This window comes from Pyxicephalus adspersus, chromosome 5 (genome assembly GCF_032062135.1).
Source record: "Pyxicephalus adspersus chromosome 5, UCB_Pads_2.0, whole genome shotgun sequence".
Taxonomy (NCBI): Eukaryota; Metazoa; Chordata; class Amphibia; order Anura; family Pyxicephalidae; genus Pyxicephalus; species Pyxicephalus adspersus.
In genome coordinates this window covers 83,289,774-83,311,960 of record NC_092862.1, presented here as the reverse complement: position 1 = coordinate 83,311,960, position 22,187 = coordinate 83,289,774, and the positions used below count along the sequence as shown (strand labels likewise).

At 38.2% G+C, this 22,187-nt stretch overlaps 1 protein-coding gene across 2 annotated transcripts in view; it reads left to right on the top strand.

Moving 5' to 3' along the window:
• The window catches only part of SLC9A3 (solute carrier family 9 member A3), a 130,508-nt gene that overhangs the window by 45,909 nt on the left and 62,412 nt on the right, over positions 1–22,187 (top strand). For both annotated transcript variants that reach the window (XM_072411969.1, XM_072411968.1), the window contains exons 5-6: positions 3,521–3,698; positions 4,662–4,882. In XM_072411969.1, coding sequence (XP_072268070.1) covers positions 3,521–3,698; positions 4,662–4,882 — 399 coding nt within the window. The remainder of the gene's footprint in view (positions 1–3,520; positions 3,699–4,661; positions 4,883–22,187) is intronic.

The following is a 22,187-nucleotide window of genomic DNA, read 5'->3' as shown; positions in this document are numbered from 1 at the left end:
GCCACTCCTCTCATTGAATTTGCCCCAAAGTTAGACCATGCACAGAGAAAATGCAAAGAACAGGTATTCCTGATTCATTTTTGATCAACATATTAATCAGGAATACCCTCTTTACAATAGATATATATCCTTAATACTGGCAGTACATCATGCATAACTCTCATGCATACGTTATTTTATATCATGAACAATGTTATGAAAATAAAGTCTTTATTAGTTGAATAAAATGTGTGACGATTAGCCCAGAATGGTTATACAGTATATTTATATGTACACCTGTGTTTTTTAAGGGAATAAAGATGGTGCTACACCCCATATAAAATAGAGTTCTTACTGTAGCATTTCTGACAATGTAGGCATGCACTAGAAAAACATTAGAAATCTATTGAAAACAAAACTATAATTCAAAATATAGTTATAATAACACAAAAGAAATATTACAAAAAGTGTTGCATCTATACCAAGCTGAGCATACTAAAAAGAGTAAAAAATAAATTTACAATAGTTGTTCTAGGTGCTAAGCAGTTTTTTTTAATGCTGGAATATATTTGAGGTGCATTTACAAATTCTATCTGTAAACTAGATACCAATAAATACAATGAGCACCTCACTAATCATTTTATGTAACTGCTTTGGCTCTGGTTTACAATCTAAACAAAAGAGCTCTTGAGTTTACACAATGCTTTGTGTTGACCTCACCTGTTCCCAGCCAAAGCCAAACAATGCTACTTTATTATGCTTGAGCAAAATATGATGCAACAATCAGTCAAATGCATGTTTATTTAAAATATTGATTTCTAACCAATACAATACATGATTCCTATGTTGATATGTTTTCTATTCCAAAAAATTTGGACTAAGTTTTGCATAGTTTCCATGCTATTTTTTTTAAACTTATTTTTTGAAAGACAATTTTTTAAATTTCAAAATGGTAAAGGAAATTAAAGGTTGCAGTTACCTCTTACCAATTATCAGGTATCAATGACAAAAACCTGCTAAACCTGCTTTGTTAAACCTGCCTAAGACTGTTTTTATTATCTGGCAATAAATAAACACACATTTTTTAGTATATTAAAACTTTTAATTGATTTATTTTTTATTGTCTATATTTCTGTTTAACAGTTCCAACCGGACAGCTTCAGCTGTCATTTTTCCATTCACTGTTTTGTAAATGATCCCATATGATCTATGTGACCATCTTTTTAACGCAAAACCAAACCCAGTGTAAACTCACCTACACACATCTGAACTGATCTCCACTCTGTCGTGGGTGCCACCATCTTCTTCCTCCTTGTTCCAATCATCATCCATCTTAGTTTGCTGGGCTGGGATAATGTAACTCCTTCATAGGCACACAGGAAGTCAGTCCTGTGAAGCTCGGTGACTTTTGACAAAAGAGATGACGAACAGGCCGGTAAGAATGCTTATTGCAGAATGGACATCACCTGTCCCTTTATGCAATAAAGCCCTGCTGAATCTCAATTTAGTTACCCTTTAAAAGTTCCAATACAAATGCAGAGAAACACTTTCTAGGCAAGGGGCATTGTGCTGAGGATGTGTAGTCTAGAGATTAAAAGGCAAGCTAACATGACATTTTTTGGCAGCAACAGCTCATTCTGTAAAACAGTAATGAACAGAATCAGGAATAGATTTATACTTTTTTTTTCCGTAGGCCCAGAGCTTGTTTCCTCCCCCTCCCCAGCAGCAAAGATACAAAACTAAAGCTATCTTACAGTGCTGGTCTGTCAAATATTGCTGCCTGCTCACCATTTCTGAACCAGAAAGCAAAAACTACATGTACCATACAATGCATCTTGTCAGTTATAGGTAGCCGCTAACTTTCTGTCAACCCCAATAACTCTGATACTACTAATAGATACCCAAGAGGGACATGTTCTTACTACTACATGTTCCTGAGATTGGGGCTCAAGACAGTAAGCAGCCAACTATGTGTAGGCTAACTATTGGGGTTCAAGGATAGGAAAAAGGCAGGTATGTGTAACAGGGCATTGGGCTTTTATTGGTAGTTTTTTAAGTTCCACTGATGCCAAAATGATGACATTTTAGGGAGAGTTAGCCATAAGTACCCCCACTTACACTTACAATTTTTCTACACCTCCCAGTTCCAGAGAAAATGGGGTTCAAGGAAGGGAAGTGGACAGTTATGTGTAACAAGGCAAGGCAGTCCATTTTGATAGGTATAGTTTTTTATGTTGTAATTGTGTTATAGTGATGAAATTTAAGGGGGTGTAAGCCATAAGTATACCCCACTTACATCTAGATTTTTGGTTTCCTACACCTCTTAAAGAGAAATTGGGTTTCAAATTAGGAGACAGTGTAGCATAGTATGACAGTTATAGTTTTGTAAGCTGACAGGTAAAAATTTAGGGGCCCTATCCCAATTTTCCCCTGAGAGCACTTTTAAAATAACATCGCCAATGTTGTATTTTCACAATATTTTTACTTGTGATACCACATTAAAATTAAAAATTTGGTAGCTAAACTGCTAAACGTTGGTACTGTTAGCTATGAGGGAACCCTGTGTACCCTGAAAACGTCTTGTTATGACCAACAATTTAGGAGATATGAAGATTTAAACACTGTGAGTTGCTAGACTGCAGAATATGATCAGCAGCCTTACAGACATAGCTTATGCACTGTACTGCCAATGATGTCATTGCACACGTTCACTTGTACACACCCGTTAGGCAGATCAATTTAATGAAGCAGCTAAATTTAATAGGAATCGAAGCTGTCATGCAGATGAGGAGGGAGAGGTGTGGGGACAGGGTTGCCGAACACATTCCCCCCCTGATTACCATGGCCAGATAAGAAATCTGGCCCTGAGTGGAGTGCAGTCATGACATTTATGAGAAAACCTAGTTCCATAGGAAGGAAGAGCTGATGAGTACATATACATACATATACATTTATATATATATATATATATATATATATATATATATGGGGAATAGCTTTAAATGGCTGGTTACTCCAAGTAACAATGTCTCCTTAGGGCTCCTGCCCGTATTCATTTAGTCCAGATAATGGCAAAAAACAAAACAGTTCCCTCTTGGGGTGTCATGTGCAATATGTATGTACAAATGCTAACATTTTCAGACTACCTGCAAAGTGTTTTGGTATTTTACAATTAAAAGGAAATTACATTATAGCTTTTTTCTCGGTGAGTCTAGAATAGAAAAAAATATGTGTTTAACTGTATGCAATCTCTCTGTCCTTCTCATCTTCTTCAAACATTTTTTGTTTCTTATCAGGTGGTCCTGCTAATAACAGCTGGTACAACAAGAAGTACTGTTACTGGCAGGATTTTCAATTGAGAAACCTTGCAACAGATTTTCCCAAATAAAATTTTCTTAACAAAAATGTATACAATGTGACATGGTGCCAAACATACGGGAATCAGATTTAGGGTTTACATATACATATCCATACAACAAGACTGTATTTTGTACTTTTCTTGATTGTAATTTTTGATTTTGTGTTTTTTTGTTTTTTTTAGTTTCATTTTTTGTAGTAAGCATCGGGGGAACATTAGTTGGAATCCTATTTGCATACATTCTGAGCTTGGTGACTAGATTTACCAAACATGTGAGGATAATTGAACCTGGATTTGTTTTTGTCATTTCATATCTCTCGTATCTCACATCAGAGATGCTTTCGCTTTCTGCAATACTTGCGTGAGTATTTTTTTTTTTTTTATCAAACTGTGTAAAAATGTAACCAATGTAAATCCTTATTCTAAACCCTAAAAGTCCAAGCTATAGCCATACAAACAGATACAAAGCATGGCAAGCTACCTATGATCTTGTACATAAAATCACTGACCCTGAAAGTAAATGCAGCTCAGGTGTTCAGGTAATTGTAGCACAACTTGTGCCACAGTTAGCTACATGCTTGTTTCAGATGTGTGACTTAAACCGGTGAATCAAAAAGATCAGCTTTACATCCAGGCAATTAGCATAGTGGTAGGTTCTCTTAAACATTTACCTTAAAACTCCACATAAGGCTAGATTTCTGGAAAAAAAAACACCCAGGACATGGCCTAGGGCAGCATGGTCACTCAGACCTTCCAACTGTACTTTTTGGCAGGTACAGATCTGTGCATCAGCTGGGAGCTGCTGCACCTGCCATACCAGTACAGCTGGACACTATGTGCAGCAAGGTTAATTTTGAATAGATGTGAGTCCAAGCCAATGGCTGAAGAGGAGGCAGGATCCTCCTCTTCCGACAGCTGGGAGTAGTAAGATTTCCTGCACTGGTGAGTGAGCTGATTATGATATATATATGTGTGTGTGTGTGTGAGTCCAGTTTGCCTGTGGGAGATAATATAAGAGCACATTAACTATGTGTGTGTCCAGTTTGCCTGTGGGAGATAATATAAGAGCACATTATCTTTTGCACCCCAAATTATATTGAAATATGGTTTCAATTTCCATGGATATTTTAACAGAGTTATTGTTTTTTAAACGTACATTTATCTTACAAACTAAACATTTCAATATTAATATGCAATACAGATGCTTAAAAAAATGTGACCAAAAATTCCATGGAAAATGGAAAACTTTATAGATAGAACTCACATACAGATAATCTCATACAGAAAATACCTATTAATTTAGCCCATTTATTTTTATCCCCAGGATTACATTTTGTGGAATTGTTTGCCAAAAATATGTTAAAGCCAATATTTCTGAACAATCTGCTACTACTGTGAGATATACTATGAAGATGTTGGCTAGTGGAGCTGAAACTATTATCTTCATGTTTTTGGGAATATCTGCTGTGGATCCAAACATTTGGGTGTGGAATACAGCCTTTATACTTTTGACATTGCTTTTTATCTCAGTTTATAGAGTAATAGGTAAGTGGTTTTGTCATAGGATATTTAAATGCTATTTTTACATGTTTCCTAAAATGCCATATTATGTATACAATGTCTGTTTGTGACTGTCTTGTTAGTTTCCCATCAGATCCACCTGATAATAACAGTTGGTCTTTGATTTAATTCTTGTGGTATGTTTCACTAAAAAGGTACTCAGCTACTGTAGGGCAGAGGTGTAAATGCACTGATTTTCATGGAGCAGGTACCACAATAGAAGTGTAGGGTCAGTTTGATTTACAGTATAACCATAAGCCATTCTAAAAAGCCTTAGGAGTTTTAGACAGACAGCAGAGGTATATGTGATGAAATAGGAAGGCATGCCTCTTATACAGATTATTGTGGAAATTGCATTTGTGGACAGGCATCTTCAGTACATTATGTCCTGCTATGTTCCAGGGTCCAACAATTCAGTGTCAGACAGACCTGATTTGCAGGATCAACATCAATTGTGGTCTTTAAATCATCAAAATATGTAGTCTATATTGAGAGAATGAGGGTTAATATACCAAGTTACACTTAGAGCAGTGTTTACACAAGGGGGATTTTTAGGGTGTAATAACTTTCCATAAAAGGAAAATTTGGGGGAACTTAAAACTTAGTTAAATCTATTTTTGCTTTGGTAAAAGACATTTAAAACAGAACAAACAACATATATCCCAATTTTTGACAAATTGGACACAATTCTTATTGACATAGTTTTGATTATGTTGAACAACAAAGCAATCTCAGTTCTACTTTGTTGTGGGGGAGCCGCCACTGATCCCCCACTTATTCTCAACGTGTTTCGTAGACTTGGTCTACTTCTTCAGGAGAATTTGAACATAAGTACAGAAATCTACAATTAAAAAAAAGTGTTTAAATGGGTATAAATATATACAAAATGTAAAAATTCTAAAAACCAAAATAACATTGAAAATACATACTATATAGTTTTAAAGCATCCAGAAACAAAAGGCTTAAGGATCCCTGGTACGAAAATGGAGAAACTGAGGGTGCCAAACATGGTCTTGTGAACATTGACTGTCAATAACTGACTTGCCAAGTTTTTTTTTAACTAAAATCTGTTGTTTTGATTTTTTTTCTTCAGCTGTGGGACTTTTACACAGTTTATTTTTTTCCTTCATTTTTTCTAATGCTACGTGTTCTGTCAAGATTCAGTAGACATGATGCTAGTGCCACATGATGCTAAATAAGAATCTTCTGGCACCTGTGAACAAGTGCTCAAGCCCAGGATGATGGGACTACATTCCACAATTCTTCAACTTTTCTTGGTTTTGCCTCAGAAGCAACATTTTTAATGTCACTTTACAAGTTTTTCATTGGATTAAAGTCCGGGGTTGGGCTGGCCACTTCATAACATCAATCTTGTTCTGGAACCAAGGTGTTGCTCGTATACTGGTGTGTTTGGGGTCGTTGTCTTGTTGACCAATTCAAGGGCATTTCCTCTTCGGCATAAAGCAAAATGAACTCTTTCAAGTATTTTGATGTATTCAAACTGATTCATGATCCCAGGTATGCGAAAAATAGGCCCAACACTACAGTATGAGAACTATCCCCATATTATGATGCTGGCACCACCATTGTTCACTGTCTTCACAGTGTAACGTGTCTTTTTTCAACCTGATCAACTATGTAACTATGCATAATTTCATCAGGTGTTATTTGAACAAAAAATTCTTGTATTTTTTTTCAACTGAAGCACAGAAAGTTGAATTACGGAAAGGTGTTCCCTCTTATCCAATACGTTCGAATACCTTTGTAGTATGGTGAAATACATCAAGCCAAGTTCAGAAGTTTTTGGCATCATGTTTTTTTTTTCCTGAAAAAGGAATTAAAGGGCCTGGATAAGGCAGTTAGAAATTGCATTGCTGCAGAATTGCATCTTTTTATTTAGGATCCATGTGGATCAGAGTGTCTTAGAAAGAATGGGTGGGCCAGGCACTCCCTTTTCCAAACCAGGAAATAAGTATGGCTCTGGGCACCTGTCCATGAATAAAAATAACTCTGGACATTGTGCTGTTATTGTCAATTTAACAAGGTATTTGAGAGGGCTAGAACTGTCTCCTGCTTAAGCCACCCGATTAGTTTCTGAATCTAATATGTCAGCTTTACTTTTTACATAGCCTTTAGTGGAGAGGATGTTGCACTGCAGGCTAAAACCAGGTTTCAGCCACTCTAGGCAAAATTGAACAATTGGGGTCTGATTCAAGATTCTACAAAGATCGTCCTTCAATAGTAGATGATAGTATTGCAGGTTGTGATTAACTGTTTACCACCAATCAGTCTTTGGTGGCTATTGGCAATATTTTGGATTATGATGAACTGTTCCATGCCCAGGTTCTACTTTCCCAGTCTTATGCAGTGCAAGGTTTGAGCTTTGCAAATTCAACATATACTCTTCAGACTGACTGTGTGACCATGTTAGAATTATCATCAGCTTGTAAAAACAATATATATCCTAAAATTCTAGCCTTGCCTTTGGGGATGATGTCTTTTATACAGGTGACCAATATTGTCCAAATATGCAGTGCACGTGCTGTCATGTCCACCCTTGAGTGTAATGTCAGAAAGTTTTCAGTGCAGCAGGTAGAACTACTGTCAATCACAGTGTTGAAACAGAGCATGCTGTCTTCCAGCAGGGTGAAATGACTAATTTTCATTAAAATGAATCAATCCTGGATTGGTGACCTGTTTTAGGCACCTGTTCCTGATGCCAGGGAGTAATTGGTATTTCTGCAAGATGAACAGTCCAAAGGGTGTTCTGTGAGCACCTTTAATTCTGGTCCTTTGGCGTGTTGGTATTTTATGTATCTGAGCAGCAGGTCTTTCTCTGATGTTGTTCAGACATGTGACTCCACCTCTGAAATCCTCCTATCCCAGTTTTGTCATGGGTGTATATGCCCGTGTTTCTTTTTTTTTTTTTTTAACTGAACAACCTAAATTGAGTCGTTCATGTCAAAATAAAAACATAGCACTGCAAAGGGATTTAGGCTTGTCTTGCAGAAGGACAGGTCTTGTACCAAGGCTTTGTTTCATTCATATTGGATTTTACAGTGTTTTGTTGCCTTCAATTTCTTTTAAAAGCCTTCTAGGAAAATCTGCAGAACATCCTTTCCCAAGCATTATGTTGCCAAAATAATGCTACACAGTGGTGATGGTCTAACTTTCTACCTTGCCACAAGGCACCCTGCTAGAATATCTCTACATATTATGTCCATGTAAGTCACAGTAAGTCTACGTTAGGAGATGTTAAACTCACATGTAGATCACTAGTGTAGTTGACATTTATGTCCTTATTTATCATTATTCCTCATGTAAAGAGCTAGATAAAGTCTTACTGTGCTTAATCTAAACAACTTTACTGAATGTTTGCAAACAGTGCATTAAAACAAATGTCAAATAGGGCTTATATTGTTGGCATTTATTACATTAGGCTGTGCAAGTAAAATAAAACATAACACCTAAGTGACCTTGTACAAGTATTAATGTCAATGTATGATTACAATATATCTAAAAGCCAAGTCAAATAAAAGTGGTTGCTAGTTTTTCATCTTTAACCTGTGCATATCTACAAAGAATCAATATAGAACTCAGCACATTCAGAGAACAATAATATGTTCTTTTGTTAACCTAGATCTTTTTTTCACTTAGCCAAACAATACACACAAAAATACATGCATAAACATTTTGAATTTTTAATGTAGTGTGCCAAGCTAATATGACCAACTGTCCCAGTGGTAATATCCACAACTTCTGACTCAGGGAACCTTGGAGACATGTAATTTCTTACAAAAATACTTCAAAATGGCTGAACACCAGCAACATCCAAAAATAGTTGCTTTGTTAAATTACTTTTTGTGGCTTTTGTAAGTGAAAAGTAGTAATACAGACTTCTGCATGGTACTATCTTAGCAAGTTAGTATATTTTGTCTGTCTGGAGGTAGCCACCTAGTAACAAGTGAATTGCACTACAACTTTGACAACATAAGTTGCTAACTTTTTTCATCAGCATAGGTGTAAGGAGACACATTTCAGAACTGTGGAAACCAGGTTTGTGTTTAACACTTGCCATCCTACACTGCTATCCTATCCTACCTATATATTTATGCTTTCCCAACTTAGAACAGGTACTATTTTCTCAGGTGCTTAACCACATAACTCCCAACCATCCTGATTTGTTGTGACAGTAGTTGGTTCTGGGGTCCTCACAGTGCCCTGACACCCTCTTTATTGCCCTGCACTGTCCCGCTACTGTCCTGGAGTGTTAGAGAGTTGGACTGGGCAACTAAAGGAATAGATGATCCTCTGCTGGGCCCTGACTGAAATCACACACAAGACCATATCAGGTGTTCTTTTCTTCAGCCCATGCATACCATGACTGCATTTCAAGCCTTGTTTCTGTGAGCGTGTAAAGGGAGTTTTGACATGTGATACGTTAGTAATTGGTTACCATCTACTGGATGGACCTATAAGTGAAAGAATGGGACAGGCAGGTCATGCACAATGTGAAATAAGAACACCGTAAAACTCAAATTTACTGGTGTTTTCTAACAGGTAAATAAGTTAAAATGCTGGGTCTTAAGCTTGCTGTGTAATAAGGCAAGGTGAAGTGTCAGGGTTACATAATGAAATGTGAGTGTAGTGGAAAGTGAGTGAGGGGTTGTTGTCTTGTTGATTTGGGTGTACTAGGTTACGGAGATGAAGATTACAGGAAATATAATGTTAGTATAAAAGGAAGTTTGCATGGGAAGCTGGGTAACAGGGGTTGTGGTTTCAGGTCAGGATAACAGACTGATATGGGAGTGTTGATTGGGGGAGATGAGTAATAAGTCTTCTCCTTCTCTCTAACTCTCACTCCCCTTTCATCTTCCTCCCTCTTTATCCCTCCAACTTTCTCTCTCTCCCTCCTCTCCAACACACATACACTCTCTCGCTCTCTCTCCCTCTCTCCTCTCCAATTCTCTTTGCCTCCTCTGCCCTTCCTCAATTCCAACTCTCTTTGCCTCCTTCCCCATTCCTTTTCTCTAACTCTTCTCATTTCTCCCCCTCTTTCTGTGACATAAATTGGAGCTTATAGGGACAGATATGATTTAAAAAATAAGTGAAATCCCTACAACTATTACACAAGCTTTTTTCCTCACTGTTGCAAATGATATTTTCTCATATTTTGGCCATTTACTAAGTACAATCACAGCATTTACTCCTAAATACAGATGGGCCATTTTTTCATATTGTTTCTAAAAAAAGAATCATCTGTCTTCTTATTGTGTGAGTGTAAATGTGTTGATTCACACAAATTGTGTTAGTTTTTTAAATGTTATCATTAACCTCCCTAGCGGTTCATTTCTTTCTGGATTTATATGTCAAAAAGCTGTAAATTTTTTTCATGAAAATTTTTTTTCATTGTAGGCCTGTAATTCTTAGGCATAACTCACCAGAATATGTCCTAACAAGAATCTGAGTAAAATAAAGTTTGAAACACAAAATCATGTCATAATAATAATAATTAAATTTATTAATAAAATTTAAATAAAAAACACAATGATTCAATTACGATTCAATGAGTCCAACATCACAATCAAAAGATACTGGCTACTTTGTATTGGATTCAATACAGTTATTTGTATTGAATTCAAAACAAAAAATTTGAATTTCCCGCTGGCCACGCCCCCCGGCACATGCACAGACGTCTCCAGTAAACTCCTCTGGTGACTCATCAAGACACAGACACAGAGACGCTGTTGCAGGGGGAAGACAGGAAGAGAGGAGCCTGCAGGAAGATGTGATCACTAAAGCAGAACGGAGGAGGACGCCGGCAGATAAGGTAAGTCTTTATTTATCATTTAATTATCGCTGCTTTACCTACCCCCGAGTGTGACTCGGGGTTACCACTTTTAGCAAGCTTTTTCTACTCCGAGTTACACTCGGGGTTACCGCTAGGGAGGTTAAGTCAAAATGGTAATGGCAACAGAAGTAGGCCTTACAGGAGAGCAGCCATTAGTGGATCCTCGACTCAAACTAAAACGCTTGGATCTGGTTTTCATATTTCTCATATTGTAACTGCTAACCAACTACAATCACAGCAATTAGTTAAATTAAACACAAGCAATTTTTTTCTCACCAATATACTGTGATAGTTAAGCAAGTGAAATAACAGCAATTAATTGCAGCTATACACAGGGATTTTTTCCATAGCTGTATAAATTTTTTTTTCTGGTATTGTGAACAGGTAACATTGAAAATGTCTGCAGCTGCCTCTGGTGGTGGCGTTATGGTGGTGTTGCTAGTTAGTGGTAGTACTCGTATTACAGAAGTAGTAAGGTAGAAGGTAGTATTTCTGTATTACAGAAATACAAGTCTTAGAAAGTAGACAAGAAGCACTTGACAAATTTTGCCATACTTTTGGTCAGGGTCAGAAAACGATGATGTTGCCCTGGAAAAAATATGGGAAACAGGTTAGACTGATGTATGAGGAGAACAGTAGGTAAAAAGAAATGTAATGTAAGGAAAAAAACACACACATAAGAAAAAGGGCTTTTCTAATGTTTACAGGTATTTGCCAAAAGAAGCTGCAGTAACCTCATTCTCACATAGCCCTGAAAGCTTCAAGTTGTGGGGGTCTAATTTATTAAGTATCCTCTGTATGGGCATTTTTTATGCCCTCTCCAAATGATGTATATTTTGCTGTATTCAGCACACACATGGTACGCCTTGTGTGACCAAACACATTATTCAACATCCAGCACACAAATGAGCATAATCTGCTATTATAGGCAAAATCTGGGAGAAACACTGTGCCCAGCAAATCCTATCTAATGCTTTTTATCTTCCATCCACATACCCTGGGCAGTGGCTACAGGCAAGTACATCGCCTCAACAGCCCATTTGGTGAATGTCTTATATTGTGCTGACACGTTCTTCATGTTGGGATCTGTTATAACTTAGTAGAGTAGTCAGGCAGATTGCTCCACATTTGGCTCCTGTTCTGATTTTTCATGAACTGTGACATTCCCACTAGCTGTAGTCAACATAATTGGACCACCTGTATGAGCAAAGGAAAGCAGCAACTCACTATTTGATACACCACAGCTCAAAGAGATGGATATTGAGTTTCTTTAAACCACGACAGTGGTAGCTTTTAGGGACGAGCGAGCAGGATTTTTAAATTTGATCTTGCGGCGAATCGGGTGTTTCTCGCTTACTAAACATGTAAGCGAGAACAGCTATATAATTCATCATGAGGTTGTGTTCTCGCCTAACTAACGAGGAAAAAGGCAGGGAGCGGTAACGCCGAGAAATTTTGACGGGAATCATATGCTCCCAGGATGAACCGCAAGGGTACAGGGAAGGAGCGAAGGGTTAGTCACTCCATCTTGTGTACTGTGTAGAGGTTAGACACAGGGAGAGAGTTGTAGTGTGACAGGGATAGTGTAGGAGCCTTCTTAGTTCATTGTTAGCTGTTTAGTTCAGTGTTTTATAGGACATTTTTCTTTTACATGAGCTACTAGCTATTCAGTTTTGTTAAATTGTCAGCAGTCAGCACGTTTAGTCCGTATTGTGTGTATTACACTCTTAGGTGCTCTTCACTGACTGCACATGCACTAAAGGTACAATTGTTGTTGCTGCTACTTGTAGTCCCACGCATAGCTAGTCAGTTTTGTTAAATTGTAAGCAGTCAACACATTTAGTGTAATCTATATTGTGTATTAGTGAAGACACTGATCTATATTGTGTATTAGTGAAGGCCCGGATCAATACCGGTATTCCCCATACACCAATCCCCCAATCTTTCCACATGGGGGGGGGGGGGGGCAAGGAAGGTGCTTCATTAGCTGCAGTTTTTAGTGAGAAGACATGGAAGGAGTCTACACTCCTAATGAGTGAGCCAGGGTTACCCTATAAGTTACTTTATTTATTCTCTCAGCAATAGGGTATGGACCAATGAAATTTGGAGATGTATTCAGGCACATAATCTGTGTGGGAGCCAGCTTCAGGAAAATTACTTGATAGGGCATCAGCCTTAACATTTTTGGACCCCTGTCTGTATGTAATGGTAAAGTAAAATGTGAAAAAATAATGCCCAACGTGCTTGTCAGTAATTTAACTTTTTGGCTCCCTCTATCTACTCTTCTTTTGGTCAATGAATACAGTTACTGGATGCTCTGCCCCCTGTTACCAGTGTCTCCACTCCTCAAAAGCTAACTTGATAGCCAAGAGTTGACAATTTCCAATATCACAGTTTTGTTCTGCTGGAGAAAATTTACGGAAAAAAAAGGCGCAAGGGTTTAAATGTTCTGGGTGTCCCCCATACTGGGACAAAATTGCTCCTACCCCAAATTCCGATGCATCTACCTCCATACAAAAGGGTTGCTGAGTATCTGGATGTACAAGGATAGGGGTGGAGCAAAAAACCTCTTTTAACCTTTTAAAAGCTTCACAAGCCTAGGCTGGCCACTGCTTCCTTCCGTGTCATATCAGTAAAAGGAGTGACTATGACCGAATAGTTCTTAATAAATCTCCTAAAAAATTGGCGAAACCTAGGAATCTTTGTAGGGCCTTCAAATTGGTGGGCTGAGGCTAATTAAGGGGAGCAGTGACTTGCCCGGATCCATCGTTAGACCCTGATCAGAAACGATGTAACCTAAAAAAGGAACTTTTTGGACTTTGAACACACACTTCTCTAATTTGGCATACATATGGTTCTCCTTAAGTTTTTGAAAAACTGCCTTAACATGCACACGATGCTGGGCCAGAGAAGGTGAAAAGACTAAAATATCATCTAAGTAAACCACTACAAATTTCCCAAGGAAATTACGGAAAACATCATTTATGAAGTCCTGGAAGACTGCTGGGGCATTGCATAACCAAAATGGCATAACCAGGTATTCATAATGCCTATACCTAGTGTTAAAAGCAGTCTTCCACTCATCCCCCTGCCTTATCCTGATGAAGTTGTAGGCCCCCCTTAGGTCAAGTTTAGTAAAAACTCCGGCATTGACTACCTGGTCAAACAAGTCATCGTTACATTGTAAAGGGTATCTGTTCCTAATGGTAATTTTGTTTAACCCTCTGTTGAAAATACATGATCTTAGGCTACCGTCACAAAAAAGAAACCAGCCCCAGCAGGGCATGTAGAAGGCTGGATAGAGCCCTTTTCCAAATTTTCTTTTATATACATTTTCATGGACAAATTTTCAGGGACAGTGAGATTATAGAGGTGCCTCGGGGTGGGTCTGTTATAATGTAAGGCCCAGGTCAATATCGGTATTCCCCAGAAACCAATCCCCCAATCTATGCTGCAGTCTTCGCCTGTAGCACCCCCCCCGCTCAGCCTCGGGAGACTGGTTATGTCTCCCAGCGCCCACCAATGCAGAGTACAGAGACACTGTTAGTCATCTTTTTTCACACTGTACATTTACACTGTACATTTCTGGCCTACTGTAAAATAAATACAGATATTTCAGGGTTTGATACCTGTTCCTATTTACTAAAGAAGACCGTTTGGTACAATGAAATTTCTGTGCTACTGTAAAATAAATACAGATACTTTACTGTTTGATACCTGTTCCTATTTACCAAAGAAGACTGGTACAGTGAAAATTCTGTGCTACTTTAAAATAAATACAGATATTTTAGTGTTTGATACCTGTTACTATTTACCAAAGAAGACTGTTTGGTACAGATAAATTTCTGTGCTTGTAAGGCCCGAATCAATACCGGTTATATTCCCCAGACATCTATGTTGCAGTTTTCAGCAATTCAGTGTACACCAATGCAGAGTACAGAGCCACAAATGCATTAAGAAAAGTAAAAGTAAGAAAAAGAAAAAGTAAGAAATGTCAGGAAATCCAAAAATTAGCCGAGGTCAACCACACGGGAAATCAGTCTATCCAGGAAAGTACAAAGGGGAAAGGCAAAAACAGTCGGGGTCACAAGCAGAGGTCAGTCCAGGCTAGGTTCAAATGGATAGTCAGAAACAGGCATAGGTCAATAACAGAGAAAACTCACAAAAACACTCCAACACAGGTAAGCCCAGCAAACGCTATACCAGGCACCTCTGACTGGGAGCAGAGAGGCCAAAAAACCCCAGCAGCCAATGACAGCCTAGGATTAACAGGAACTACTCTGCTAATCAGCTGCACACAATTCAATTCCCTTCAGCTATGCAGCCTCAGTGCAGAGGATGCTGAGGGAAACCTCAGCTACAGGGATGTTGCAACCTACAGGGCACTGATCCTGCAAACCCAGTGCTACCGCGAGCGCAGCCACAGGAGAGAATAGGCTGCGTGTGCCTTTCTGCCGTGAGGTATTGCCTGGGATCTTATGCCCAGAGAGCGCCTCCTAACAGTGCTACTGTAAAATAAATACAGATATTTTAGTGTTTTATACCTGTTCCTATTTACCAAAGAAGACTGTTTGATACAGGTAAATTTCTGTGCTACTGTAAAATAATTACAGATATTTTAGTGTTTGATACCTGTTCCTATTTACCAAAGAAGACTGTTTGGTACATTGAAATTTCGGTGCTATTGTAAAATAAATTCAGATATTTTAGTGTTTGATACCTGTTCCTATTTACCAAGAAAGACCGTTTGGTACGGTGAAATTTCTGGCCTACTTTAATATAAATACAGATATTTTTTATTTTTTTAACTACATTAGCAATTTATTTGGAAATGGACAAATGTACAGTATTTTAAAAAATGCCCAATATTTGAAACAGTTGTATTAAACAAATCAAAGTAGCTATAATTTTTACAATGATACATTTTAACAGACTATGCTGAAACCCAAAAATAGACTAGAGGCACATTGAGTTGTTCTGTGCTTTACTTTCCTCACATTAAAAAGGAATAAATAAAAAAAAAAAAAAAAAAACTCTAGCAAAGACTTTCTGAAATATTTGAGCAGACATACAACTGTATCATTATTAGAGTAGTTCTCTTCCTTTCAAATGTTAATTATTTGGTGTGAATCCTACCAGTAAGCTGATACTGATACATGAGAGAACCAAATATTATCCATGTTTCTCAAAACAAAGAGGAGAAAGTGTGTATGTGGTAAGGCATCTCCTAGCACTAATCTTTTTTTTGGAATGACCCATTTAGAGATCATGGCTTTGTTTTCTCTTATCCCACAAGGAATCCATGGCTGGTAACATATTCTTTTAAAGCCTTTTCTCTTCTCTTTTGCTGTTGGACACAAAACTGCTGAAGTTCTTTGGGAAGCTCAGAGCATAGGTTCTCAGTCACAGCTAAAGCATCTGCTTTTGCTAGCTGAGGAGCAATAAGAAAGCTTTCAACTAACAATGTAAAGTCAGCGTGCATGCCATCCAACATAGCTTGATGCAAATGTAGGAGGTGCAATACTTCCAGAGCCAACACTTTTAGCAAAGTAGCAGACAATGGACGGTCAGAACACATATTAGTATTTTGCTCCATCAATGTTTGTTTGATATTCAATAAAATGTACTTGTGCAGACGGCATATTTAGTTACCGAGTCAAACATTCCTTCACAGTAGATGTTCAATGAGGAAGAAAACCACCAGTCTCTCTGGAAAACAAGTACATATCACCCAGCTGTGTATCAAAAACATAATTCAAAAACACACCATATTGGTGGGACAAAATATCTCCCAGCCAACGACAGTCATGGGTGACCTTTAGGATGCCTTTGTCTTCAAGCACCACTTGGTGACCATTTTTAAAGTCCTATGGTGAGGATGTCAAAGAAGTAAACATGTTTTCTTGAGCCCACCTGCAGCCAACACAGTTTCCCATAGCAACATATGTTCAGACCAGAATCTCCCAAGCTCAAGACCTTTTGGTGCTGGAGATACAGAATCGTTCTTCTATTGTCTCTTTTTCAACCTCTTAGCTTCCTGAGTCTTCTACTGGTTCAACATTTAGAATATTTTGCCCAAAAAACAGCCTTGCTCCTCGCACAGCTTCACCAGTCTTCAAATCCTTGACTTTAATCAGGAGAACAGTGTGATGTGCATGAACACCAAGTAAACCTCCTTGAAATCTTCCATTAATGGTTGTAATTTTGATAGTCTTCCCAATATTACAGCTCAGAAAACTTTCGCCAGAAGTGGACTCCATATAGAAATGGTAATGCAATTAATTCATTTAAATGTCAGCCTTCTGCAGCTTGTTGTTTGGTACAGTAAATTTCTGACGATGGACTACACCCAGCTCTAGATGCCAGTTACCAATGCAGTCCCCGCTCCTTCTCAGTGCCCACTGCCTCTACCTATTTGGTCTCTCTCTTCATGGCCAATGATTGTACAAAACAGAGGGGCATTTCAGAGGTCACTTTAGTTCCACTTTACTGACAGATATCTGTTACTTTTTGCTACAAAGGGTTATACAAAATACTGTTGTTGTTACTTTACTTACATACTGTTGCCCAATCACCACCAGAATAGTTTTTTATCCTTTTTCCTTGATTTGCTAGATACACATAAGCAGGGTAGGGTTCTTTTGTGTGGTGACTATAACCTGGTACTTAATCAGAAACTTATTCTAACAACTTCTAGGTAGAGGAGGCACCCCCTCTCCAGGAATTATACATACTTCTCTCACACCCATGATGTTCACTCATAGATCATACCTTTATGACTAACCAGCCTACCAGCCATTTCCTACCAGCCATTCTGTCAGCTCACATACTTACAATTCTATGATCAGATCAGGACCCTGTGTTAGTTTCCTGAGCACCGTTCGCAACTAAACCTCTAGCATCACCATGCATATTAAATGATTTGCTCCTATCTAGAGATGATGTTATGAAAGCTATCACGTCTGCCTCCAAAGAGTATTTTCTCCTTAACCCTCCATTGATGCTTTTCCCCACTAAATTTAAAAAGTAGTGTGAAGATATGATCTCTAAGTTGGAAAGAGATTAATTTATGGACCAGAACTTGCCTCTGTAAGTTAAGTGTAAGTTAACCTGATCAAAATTCTTGATTTGACGAATATAGGACTCAGTTGTCTAAGTTATACTCTCAACAGATCTCTTTTGATGTCACTATTATGGACGATTTCTTTGATAATCTGACTCTTCTGCCTTTACCTGACTCCCGGACCACTCTGTTGGTCTGCAATGTCACCCTTGTGAAAGTGATCTTTTCCATTAAGTCCCTAAACCTAGGTGGGGATAAGGCAAAGATGGTTTTTCAATCTTATTTTATAGGAAAGTTTTTGGTCTGGTGGCACCGCATCTAGTGACATTTTTTAATCAGGCAAAAGTGACCCAGAGACATTTCCACCAGAGATGACGAGAGCTCACAGTGGTATGAACAAAAGCCCAATAAAGATAGGCTTCATCGGGCCAACTATCAGCCTATCTCTCTACTCAATGTGAATTTGAAAATCTTCACAAAGATACCTGCTTGCAGACTGTCTTTCAATGTGCTTGTCCATGGTGCACAAGGTGTTTTATCCCATGTCTTCAGGCGAATAATATAATTCAAAAAGTGATTTCCCTAACTCACACTGCTGGTATCCTCAATCAGGAGCAGTTCTTTCTTGATTTTATCTCCTGGGACTATATGCTCTACAATTTTCAGATATGGAGATTTAGTGCTATTTACTTTGACCCTCAATCCACGGTTCGATACTGAGGTTTTTGATTGATTTCATTTCTGATACGTAGAGGCACACGGCATGGTTGCCCGCTATCCCCCCTGCTATATGTTCCTGCACTAAATCTCAGTGCCCAATTTGTGCAACAGCAATCCGATGTTAAAGGAGTTAAGATAGCAGGTTAACACAATAAGCTATTTTTATTTGCAGATGACATTCTCCTCCACCTCACTTTGCCCCATATTTCTCTCCCAAATTTCTCTCCTTACATACCCTAGATATATTTTCTAGGATCTTCAGTTTTAGAAGATCAATCAATCAAAGTCAGTGGATATATCTCTTTGGCCTAGTACTTTTGCTTCTTTGAGCTTTGTGCCAAGCTTATTTTCCTGCTCTTTTTCATCAGATGTCCTCTCAGTTAGAAAGAGGGGAACCTCCTATGATATCTTGGTTTGGATGGTTAAAAACTGTTAAGATGTCTTACCTTGCATGTTTACTATATTTTTTTATTTCTTCCAGTGGAGGTTCTATTGTATATATTGAGATATCTTTAATCTGAAATATTCTCAGGAAGTCCTATCTCTCCTCATTTACCTTTACTCAATATTGTTAACTGCCCCACTTTCCCCCACGTATGGATGCTCCTTTGGCTTGGCTGGTGGATACAAAACAGTTTTACTGATATGTTTTCTTTTGATGGTGTAAAGTCATTCCAAAATTTAAGGATGATTCATGAGAATCCTATTCTAAAAATGTTTTGATATTTTTAACTTCATAATTGTTTGTTGTAAATGTTGTAAATACCCTCAGGCCCCTGGCTTAGTTTCTCTATTGCAATCCTTCATCACTTCTGGTAAATCCTCTTCTAAAACTAAATACATGTAGTGCTGGAGGAAGATTTAGGCAATTGCATTGAAGATTCTTATTGGGAAGATATTTGGACTGTTTGCAAAATGCTCTCCTAATCTTCCTGCTTTTGAAAATGTATACAAGGTTCCCCAGTTTGTATAGCTAAATTTGTCCCTCTGTGGATAACAACATGTTTCATATTTGGTAGTCGTATTCTAAGGTGGCGGAACTGTGGGTTAGTGTATATAACCTGATTTGAATTTAAACTATCTTATATAGTGATCAGCGGAGGAACTCTTTAGAGGCCCTGTTAGACAAAGCGATAGTCTTGGTTTCTAAACTATTTTAGAAACGAATTTTTTTATTCAATGCCACTAAACTAACCACTGCTCACTCCTGGAAAACCCCTTCTTTAAACTTCCTGGTAGTCCTTTACTGACTGAATGGGATTGTGGTTAATGAGATATTGACCTTTATTGCTTTAGACAAACATAAGTTGTTCTTAAATATCTGGGCTCCTTGAATTGACCATATGTCTCCAAGATCTCTTCCTTACTATCCCTTCATCTATTCACTTGTGCCTGGTTCTTTCCCTTGTTTCTTTTCTCACTTTACTCCCTTTAAACTTTCTCATTTTTCATTGTATGATTTTCCCCCGGAGTGTTTCCTCAGCATAATGAGCTGTAAATATGTCAGTTCATTCCTGAGTGAGCCTTTTGCTCTATACAGATAATAATGTTAACTGAGAGCCGGGATTGACTAGTGCAGTTTTCATTGTATTAATTTTCTATTTTATACCTTTCCAGGTGAAACAGAGGTAGATGGTACCAAAAACCCTCTGAACTTGGCATCACATATTTCATTTTGCTATACCACATCGTGAGCAATCCCTACTGTGATTTTACTTGTATTGTTTTTGCTTCAGAGATGGAGGTTTGCTTTAGGAACATAAACCTCTTTGGGATCTCTAAAGATAGATTGGGCTAGAAAGGACATGGCAGCACAAAAGTACCTGGAGGAAACCCAAAAGAAAACATGCAAACTCCATGCAGATAGTGTCCTGCAGTTTGCAAGGAGCATAGAGAGGATATAGAAAGTTTCAAGAATTAGCTTTAATTCAGTATTGCTGTCAGCCAAACAGTGTGGGATGGAATGGTTGTTTTGGGTTGTGACCATGTAGTTGTTCTTTTGATCCAAGATCAGTACTGGAATACCTTTTTGTCTCCCCCTGATGACAACCCAGTCTTGGCATGCATCTGATGAGACGCATGCTGCCCTATGGGAACTCCTTCCAGACCTGGATCAGGGTATCAGTGATCACCTGTTTTTGCCATGTTTTTTACACGGTCTTTGAAGGTATTGAAACCACAGCCCAAACCCTGCTTCAGAGACAATAAGCCACAACAGATACAGTTACACAAACAACAAATACACTTACCTCAGCCCCAGTTAACCACAACTGGACTGCACTGAAGTGTGACATCATATCTCAGAAAGAACCCAGTCTACTTTTCAAACAAAATGACGGCATTCAAACACTCTGTAACCTGGAATTTTCTGCCATGACTATATGTGTTACAAACCTAACCTATAAACAATATTATTGAGGAAGGCTTGGTAAAAGCTTTACCAAAGCTACCTAACTTGAAAGTGAAAATGCTTTTCAACTTCATGCAAATATCTCCAAGATCCATTCCCATATTTTCCATAAATTAGGTAAGCTAAACTCTTTGCTACTACTGCTTTTTACTTTCACTGACCCTCCCGTTTACACTCCTTCACCCTTTCTTCTAGCGAGAGCCTGTTAACCATAAACATTATGGCTAACTTTTAAGACCCCAAAACCCCCCACAGTGCCTCAAGTACAAACCCTTATGCTTGAGAGTATCTCCAATCTCCCCATGCTCTTTAAGTACCATCTTGTTTACCAAAGTTCCACAAGTTTGTTACTACTGAATTTAAGTGCAACCTATCACCACTAAGGTACTGCTTCATCTCTCCCTCCAGGTTTAATGCTGAGTACATACTTCAGATAATCATCACCCTAGATGAAAAGTCGTGGTCATCTTGATACAACCATACAGCCGTTGCCACGGTTGTTCATCATTTTGCCACAGCAGATGAATGAGGAATTAATTTGGAACAATAGCTATGCATGTCAATTGAGGAGAAAACAGTGGGTGATGCACACCTGTCCTCCCGATGGAAGAGAATAGGAGCTGTGTGTACAGCACCCTTTTGTTTTTCTGTCACTGGAAATGATTGTCGAGGGTTGTGTGTATATGTGTTTAGCTACTAAGCTAGTATTTCTAACCGCAAGTCTTGCCACACCTTTTTTTAACATCAGCCTTGTTCAGAATTTAAACTGAAGGTCATGGAAAAAAGTAAGGAATCGGCATAAAATCAAACTTTAGGTCTCTAATGAGCTACCTTAAAGCGCAAACTCCCTCATTTTTGCCTCCCTTGTGCAGTAGAAGAATCTGTGTACTGTACAAAGAGTAGCGTAAGTACTGTACGTAGAGTAGCGTAAGTTGAAAGTTGTCTCTAATCAATATTTTCAATTTCATTCAAAGGGTCATGTCCTTGTAATGCCACTAGACTGTCATATTGCAACCATGCAATCCGTTATACACAATTTGACCTTCATGTAGAGCATCTAGATAACAAAGCATTGAGCATTTTTTTTCTTTTGTTTTTCACAAATGATTCCAGGCAATATCAAAAATACCTGTAGCCAATGTGTATATATTCATGATATAAATCGATACCTTGTGTTATCTTGCCTTTTTTATGCTGTCTAACCCTACCATGCTCAAATAGAAAAAAAGGGAAATTATTTTATAGG